Below are 8,132 nucleotides of genomic sequence, written 5' to 3'. Positions count from 1 at the left end.
TTTCACAGCCTTTCTCAGCACAAAAGCCGTGCCTGGAACCAGCAGCTGTTGGCTGCACTCCAGCACAGAGCAGCTGCCTTCCCCTCCCCCAAGGACAAAAAGCTTCCCTCAGCTTAGGCTGTAAACACGCGGCCCTGTGCCAACAGCACAACCTCCAGGGAGGGCAGGAGGACACGGCCTGACTCCCGGGCCTGTGGTTGGGATGGGACAGAGGCATAAGACACATTGCTGCAGCCCTTTGTGTCTCAACAGCCCCTAAAACGGTTGCGGGTATGGGGGATGGAGAGAGGGATACCACCCCAGTGCAGCCAAAGGGGCTCTGGGCTCCTGCCTATGGGCCCAAAGGGGAACCTGATGGCAGCAGCTGGCTCAGGGCTTGTCCCTGTATTATTTCCAAGGGGCTGAAAGTGGCTGAGAGGCTGCAGGGCTCGGTGGTAAAGCCCCAGACACATCCCTGATTCAGCCAACAGGAAGCTGGGCTGCAGGATAAGGGTGAGGATAAGTCTTGAGGGCAGCCAAGGGGCTGTGGAGCTGTAGGACAAAGGCCAAGATGTGTCCCCAGGGCACTGCAGGGCTAGGACATGGCAAGTTCAGGATGTGGTCCAATGGCAACTGGACTGGGTAGCGAGGGCAGGGATGAGTCCAGGACACAGCTGAGGGGCTGCAGGGCTTCAGGATGAAGCACCAGCCAAGTCTTCGGTGCAACAGAAGCAGGGCTGAGCTCCCAAAGCCCCCAAAATACAGCTGAGGGGCTGCAGCTCAGCTCCCGAGTTGCTGCCAGGCTGTAGTTCAGCATTCGGAGCATAGAGGCACAGCATCCATCGAGGGGAAAAAAAAAAAACAGGACAGGCATCCATCTGTGCACCCCATTGGCTGGGGGGTGTCCATCTCTTCTTGCTCCTTTGGGGCCGGTGCTGAACCCCGAGTCATTAAAAGCAGACGATAAAATAAATTAGAGGGTGTGCAGGCAGCAGGAGCATGGGGCACCTCGAGTGCTGGGATCCTCCCTCAGTTCACCAGCATCGTGTTGTCCTGCAGAGGAGCCCTGCAGGGAGACAGCAGGGGTGAAATCTGATGAATTTGGAAAGCAAGCTTCAAACAGAGGCAGCTGAAGGTGGCAGAGAGCCACGAGGCAAACAATGGACAACAGAACAGCACCAATGGCCACAAGCACAGTCAGGGGTCCCCAAGGACATTTTGGGGACTGCAAGATGGATGTTGGCACCACGACGCAGCCCAACAAGGCTGGAAATCACAATCCATGTGGCACTGGCTGTGCACAAGAACGGCCAGCAGCAAAGAATGGCTGTAAATTCTCCTCTCCCAGCACGCGGGGGGGATTGGGATGGGTAATAGGATCACACTCACCGTTCACAGCAGCAGAATACAGAGCAGGTCGAGGCGCTGTCACGACGGTACTTGCCCGACTTGGGGCTGTCCTTGCACTCTGCAATGTAGGCATGGAGCTGGGACATGGGTGTTTCACCCTCACATTGGTGCTGCGGAGACAGAATGGGGAAAAGAGAGCACTTCAGCTGCACCAAGGGGGGGACTCTGCCCCACTGCAGCCCCTTTAAGAAGAGCTGGGAATCTCGGCTCAAGCACTGGGGTGCAGTCTCACCTTGATGGTCTCGTAGGATCCGGTGATGAGGGCGATGAAGAGGCTGAGGACCATGTAGATGAAGAGGCTGATGAAGGTGTACAGGTAGATCTGGCTGAAGAGCCACACCAGGTAACTGTTCTGCTGCATCTCGGCGAAGGTGATGAACATGTCGTCCCCGTTAATGAGAGAGAAGAGGCATTCAGACACCATGGAAAGGGAGCGGAACTGGGATGGGACAAAGCAGCCGTGTCACCTCCTGTCCCTTCCACTGTCAGGCTTAAGGCTCCCAAAAAGCCACTGCTCCTCAATACCCTGCAGATCACCCCAAAAGGAGCCTCGTCTAACCCACCAGCCCCTAAAGCAGGGCCCACCTCCCCCTAAATCAGAGCAGGGGATCGCCCCGAGGTGGGAAGAGAGCCCAGAGGTGGGGGAAGCCCCCCCAACCTTATCACAGAGGAGCTCAGAGTGGCACCTTGACGTGGTATGGTCCCAGCACGATCCATCCACAGAAGCAGTAGCCCAGGTAGATGACAGCCACGCAGCAGCAGAAGCGGATGACGTTAGGGAGGGCCACCCTCAGCGTGACGATGAGGATCTGGTGGCCAAAAAGCTGTCAGGGTTAACCTCCATCCTTCGTGGCAATCAGACAGGAGAGGGGAAGGGGACCCATGAGGTGAGTGAATGGGGACAGCTCCCACAGAGGGGGGCGGCAAGGACAGGTGGTTAAGCATCCTGTGTGACCCCACGGTGCCCAGCAGAGCACAGGGGACACGCACAGTAGCCATAGGATGGGCCCAAGTTCCACCAGTTGTCTCTGTGCTCACGGCCAGCCTTGGAAACGTTCCCCTCAGGTGACAGATCACCTCCCCAAAGCCACTCACGTTGTACTTTTGGAAGAAGGTGAGGTAGCGAATGACCCCGACCCAGACCAGCAGCGTGGAGGTGCCCAGGAGGATGCTGCAGACGTCGTAATCAGCAAAGTTCTGTGGGGACAGAGGTGATGCAGGCCTGAACCAAAAGGAAAAGGAGAGTAGGGGGTCCCACCTGGGCCAGGACCCCCCAGGAGGAGCAATCACCATCTCTGCTCACATCAGGAGCGCAGCGTGCTGCCAGAGCCCAGCAGAGCCTCCCCTGAACAGGGGGACATCCACACCAACGGCCAAAACACACTCAGGGTCTGCATGCCCCCCTACCTTGGACTCAATGCCGATCTTCATGATGGTTCCCAGCACGGTGAGGACATCGCTGATGACCAGCAGGATGTACCAGCCATTGAGGAACTCCATTCTGTCTGACAGGCACACACTCTGGTTGTAGCGGCGCTGGAAGAACTGACTGAATTCCTGTGTAGGGAGGAGAAAAAGGGGTCCTGAATGCATGGGGCTGAGTTCTGCCCATCCCTCGGTATCCATGGGATCATTAAGGCTGGAGAAGTCCTCCAAGATTATCAAGTCCAACCCCAACCCACCCCTGCTATGCCCACTAAGCCACGTTCCTCAGTGCCACCCCTCCAGAGATGGTGACTCCACCACCTCCCTGGGCAGCCCGTGCCAATGCCTGACCACACACACATTTTTCCTAAATCCAGATAGGAGCTGTGGCTTTATTTGAGCATCCCCATGCTAAAAAGGCACCCTGAGACACCGCAACACAGCCAGAATGCTGAAAAAAACCCAACTCGGTGGCAGTTCAACCCCACGAGCTCTAACAGGGACAGTAGTTAGCATGAGTGCTGCTTCTCCCCCTCACTCACGTGCTGCAGCATCAGGCCCCTGATGATGGAGCGGGCACAGAGGATGAAGGAGAGCGAGCAGACGACGATCACGACAACGTCAAAGAAGAGCCGGAAGGAGTTGTCACCTCCAGGAGGCACAGTGACATTAAATAGTGGCACCAGCAGCACTCCCATCCAGCACACTGTGCCCTCTGGGGACAGATGCCACCTCTGTCACCACACCAACACAGCTCCTACCTCGGCCAAAGACGCTGTGGCCTTTGCACTCCTTGATGTCAGCCCGGTTGTTGAGGTGGATTTTCACCCGGCCGCTGTGTGCCTTGTTGTCAAACGTGATCTGGAAGCAGGGCGTTGCTTGTGAAACCAGATGGCAGCTCCTCGTGCCACGACCACGAGGGACACCCCCCACCCTGAGCCATCCCTGCTCGTGGTGTGCACTCACGGTGATGGTGAAGGTGTAGCAGTCTGGGATTTCGTTGTTGATGATGGTCTGGATGTTGATGGCTTTCAGCTTGAATTGGATGGTGACGTTGATGAGCCTGTGGGAGGGGGATGTTCATTAAGACCCCTCCTGGGGCAAGTCCAGAGTGCAACATAGCCCTGCACCAACCCCCAAAAAGCAGCAATGAGTCAAACAACCACAGCAGTGGGGAAACATGTGCTTTGGGACTGTGCTTAGCCACAGGAAAAGGCACTGGAAGGCCAAACCACAGCCCCAGCAACAGTGGATTGGGCTTTGGGGGGAGCTATGCTGCATCTCTCAGCACCAGCAGCACTGGTATCCCTCTGTCCAGCACCAACAACAGCACATTGAGCTGAAACAACAACCTGATTGTGCTGAAAACCTGCCCCCAGGCCACCAAAACACGGCCAAAACCAGTGCAGTTTTGAGGGAAGGAAACAACCCTCAATGTGAGTATTGCAGGGTAGAAACAGAGCCTTGGGGCCAGCTCTGCAGCCAACACCAATGGAGACAGGGCCGGAAAGCAGCTGCTTCTTGTGCAATCACACTGGTTTCACATCTCCCTCAGCCCAAGGGTAGATTTGTTTCTCTCCCACGGGCGTTTTAAAACTAGCAAGTGGTTTTCCATCCTGGCAGCGAGCCTGAGGCTCAAAGCACGAGGAAGCCCACAGGTCAGGCATGTGCTCAGCACCTGAATGCTGCAGGGAAGGCAACGGCCATTACTTGTGAAATTTGAAGGTGAAGTTCTTGTAGCTGTGGTCCAGCTCTGGGGGCAGAGGATGTGAGTCCTCGGGGTCCACTCCCAGGCAGTCTGCAGGGAGGGAGAAACACCTTCAGGGAAGCCCAAAGACCCCAAGAGACCCCTCAATCCTTCTCAAATCCATAGCGAGTAGCAAAAAAAAAAACACCACCAAACAAACAAAAAGCCACGGTGGCCACAAATCCCTCCCAAGACCCAAAGGTGGCTGTAGGATGGATGAGCTCAGCCCTGCCGGCCCTAAAACCAACCTGTGACAATCTTGGGGTCGATGTTGAAGGTGTCATTGGCTGGATCAATGCGCCCTCTGCGATAGTACTGCTGGCACAGCATGAGGGCCGACTGGTTGCCTCCACTCTGCCCTCGCACGTAGGCGTAGCGACCGATGGTCTCGTTGGGAATGGCCAAGTACTGGGGAAAGGAGATGTTCTCAGGAGCTGGATGCATTCCCAAGCATCTTCACTTCTCCATAGCCTTGTTTTCTCACAGCTCTCACCTTGTCCACAGCATAAAACACACGGTCATAGAGGTCGTGTTGGGTGTAGACAGCATAGGAGTCGTCGGCGCCGTCCACGTAGTCCTTCAGGAAGAGGTGCTTGAAGGCGATGGTGTTCTCCTCCTTGAAGGTCACCACCATCTGGTTGCTGAGCCCAAAGAGGATGAGCTGACAGATAAAGGGACCAGGATTAAATCCCGTACCCAGCAGCTCTGTAAAATGGACCCAAAACGCAGCCACACCACCCCAAAGGAAAGAAAACGCCATCACCCTCTGCTTGGGGGTCCTGAGAAGACAAGGAGCTGCTCTCTGTCTCCTGTTCTCTACCTGTTTTCCACCCAAAACCTCTTAAGCCAACACTTAACGCTACTGATTTCCTGCAGTCAAGCACAGTGGGGAGAACCACCTCCATGGGGACCCGCATGTGTCCCTCGGTGCCATCCCAGACACACAACAGCAGAGGGAGCACTGATTTCCCACCTCTCCACCGGCATTTTCCCTGCCCACGCGCTCTAAACCTTTTCCCACGCCACTAATTACCTGGTGTGACGATTACACTTCTGTTGATCAACACAAGAGGCTGCTCGTTAGCACGAGGGGTGGGGACAGGACGGGGTTGCTCCGGGTGACACAGGCAGCCCTCACATGCCAGCTTTTTCTTTCCTCATGACTACAACCTGCTGACTCCAGCTGTTTTTCTCTGCTACCCCCACAGGGGAGGCAGGTTTCTTTCTACCTTTCTTTCTCGGGGCAACCCAAGTGTCCCCAGACACTCAAGCCCTCTTCTTTCCAGCATCCCAGTCACTCCAGGGACGCTCAGACTGCCTAAAAGGGCCCAGCACATCCCACATCTCGTTGGGTGTCCCCTTCTACATCCCTATGCCCAATGCCCACCTCAGGGGTCCCCTCCTTTGCCCTGTCACCCCCACGTCTCCTCACTCCGTGCTCAGGGCTCTACGCATCACTAAAGTGACCCCTTCCCTTCCCTTTGTGCCCACAGTCTCTTGGTGTCCCCATACTCACAGTCCCCTGGTGTCTCCTTTCCCAGGGCTCCTCTATGGTGTCCCCATGCCCCAGAACATTCCTATATCTCTCCCCTGGTGTCCCCATGCCCACTGTCTTTCACTGTCCCTTCCCCAATGTCCCCAAGCCTCCTCGTCTTCAGTGTCCCAGCATTCATCTCCCCCTCCATGGCATCCCCATCACTGTCCCCAGGACTCCCCAGTATCCAGTAGTGCTCCCAAGTCTCAGGGCCACCTCACTCCAGTATCCCAATGCCTTCTGTCCCTTCAATATCCCTTTTTTGGTGCCACCAGGACTCCTCGGAGTCCCAGTCCTTGCTGTGCCTTCCCTGCTATCCCCAATCCCCAGAGCTATCCCTCCCCATGTCCCAGTGCCTTCTGTCCCCTCAATGTCCCCTTCTTGCTATCCTCAAGCCCCAGAGCCATCCCTCCCCAATGTCTCAGTGCCTTCTGACTCCTCAGCGTCCCCATTCTTACCACCTCCAAGCCCCTAGGACTCCTCAGAATCCCATTGCCTGCTGTCCTCTCCCTGCTACCCCCAATCCCCACAGCATCTCTCCCCATGTCCCAAAGCCTTCTGTCCCCTCAGTGTCCCCTTCTTGGTGCCCCCATGGTGTCCCCAAGCCCCCAGGACTCCTCAGAATCCAATGCCTGCTACGCCCAAGCCCCACAGGATCTCTCCCCACGTCCCAATGCCTTCTGTCCCCTCAGTGTCCCCTTCTTGCTATCCCCAAGCCCCAGAGCTATCCCTCCTCATGTCTCAATGCCTCCTGACTCCTCAGTGTCCCATTCTTACCACCTCCAAGCCCCCAGGACTCCTCAGAGTCCCAATGCCTGCTGTCTCTTCCTTCCTACCCCCAGCCCCCACAGCTCTCCCTCCCCACGTCCCAGTGCCCGTTACCCCTCAGTGTCCCCTCTCCACAGCCCTGACACCCCACACCCGCTCTCCCCCAGTGCCCCCAAACCCCACAGCTCCCCCTCCAGCATTCCTACGACCGCTGCCCCCTCCTCGGCGCCCCCAGCCCTTCCCCCTCCTCCCACCGCCCTCCTCCGGTCCCCCCCAGCGCCATTCCCACCGCCCCCTCCGCCTCCCGAAGCCCCAGACCGCCCCCAAAACGCTCCCCGGCCCCACCTGCACGGTGACCAGCAGGATTTTGGCCAGCTGCAGCCCCAGCTTCACGGGCCGCCGCCCCCGCGCGCGGTACTTATCGCAGGGGCTCATGAAGAAATACTTCAGGCGGCGGCGCAGCTCCTCCTCCTCCTCTTTTTCCTCCACCGCCGGAGCCTCCGTCGCTCCATAGCCGGGCGCACGGCTCAGCAGCCGCTCCGTCTCTGAGGGCATCGGGTCGGTGAGGGCCGGCATCCCGGGGTCCCCCCGCCCCGCTGCCCCCATCGCCGCCCGCGGCCTCCACTCACCGGACGGGGCCGCCATGACGCCGCCACAGGGCGGCTTCCGCCTCCCCTCCCTCACGTGACCGGAAGACACCTCCCCGCCCTTTGGCCACGCCCATTCAGCCCCGATCTCGCCCAATCGCTGCTAAGCATGCAGTTGCCCCGCCCACTCGTTGCTATGGTAATATAACCCCGCCCACTCGTTGCTATGGTACCGTAGCCCCGCCCACTGGTTGCTATGTTACTGTAGCACCGCCCATTCGTTGCTATGATACCGTGGTCCCGCCCACTCGTTGCTATGGTCGCATAACCCCGCCCACTCGTTGCTACGATACAGTAGCCCCGCCCACTGGTTGCTATGGTAATGTAGCACCGCCCACTCGTTGCTATGGTACCGTAGCCCCGCCCATTGTTTGCTATGCTACTGTAACCCCGCCCATTGGTTGCTATGCTCCAATAACCCCGCCCACTCGTTGCTATGGTCCCATAACCCCGCCCACTGGTTGCTATGGTACTGTAGCCCCTCCCACTCGTTGCTATGATACCATTGACCCTCCCACTGGTTGCTATGATACCGTTACCCCGCCCACTAGTTGCTATGCACTCTGGTGATGCTGTAGGGCCGGAGGGCTGCCCTCATGCTCCACCCCCTGACCTCTGACCC

The 8,132-nt window shown here is 57.7% G+C and overlaps 1 protein-coding gene across 4 annotated transcripts; it reads right to left on the bottom strand.

Annotated features, from left to right (window-relative positions):
- Positions 1-79: 79 nt before the first annotated feature.
- MCOLN1 (mucolipin TRP cation channel 1) lies at positions 80-7,746 on the bottom strand. 4 transcript variants are annotated; one of them, XM_031608925.2, is made up of 14 exons: positions 7,493-7,746; positions 7,209-7,408; positions 5,055-5,222; positions 4,810-4,969; positions 4,525-4,612; positions 3,781-3,877; positions 3,576-3,675; positions 3,357-3,463; positions 2,797-2,946; positions 2,485-2,586; positions 2,076-2,198; positions 1,622-1,828; positions 1,369-1,499; positions 80-1,045 (listed from the first exon to the last, which is right to left on the bottom strand). In XM_031608925.2, exons 1-14 carry the CDS (start codon positions 7,506-7,508, stop codon positions 1,009-1,011), a joined length of 1,686 nt encoding a protein of 561 aa, XP_031464785.2. In that variant the 5' UTR covers positions 7,509-7,746; the 3' UTR covers positions 80-1,008. The 4 variants fall into 4 exon arrangements, with proteins under 4 accessions (XP_031464785.2, XP_031464784.2, XP_031464786.2 ...); XM_031608924.2 differs by lacking the exon at positions 7,493-7,746 and having other exon boundaries at positions 7,209-7,478; XM_031608926.2 differs by lacking the exons at positions 7,209-7,408; positions 7,493-7,746 and adding an exon at positions 5,595-7,065.
- Positions 7,747-8,132: the final 386 nt, after the last annotated feature.

The sequence above is a fragment of the Phasianus colchicus genome, chromosome 34 (assembly GCF_987193195.1).
Source record: "Phasianus colchicus chromosome 34, bPhaCol1.hap1.1, whole genome shotgun sequence".
Taxonomy (NCBI): domain Eukaryota; kingdom Metazoa; phylum Chordata; class Aves; order Galliformes; family Phasianidae; genus Phasianus; species Phasianus colchicus.
This window is presented reverse-complemented; position numbering and strand designations above follow the sequence as displayed.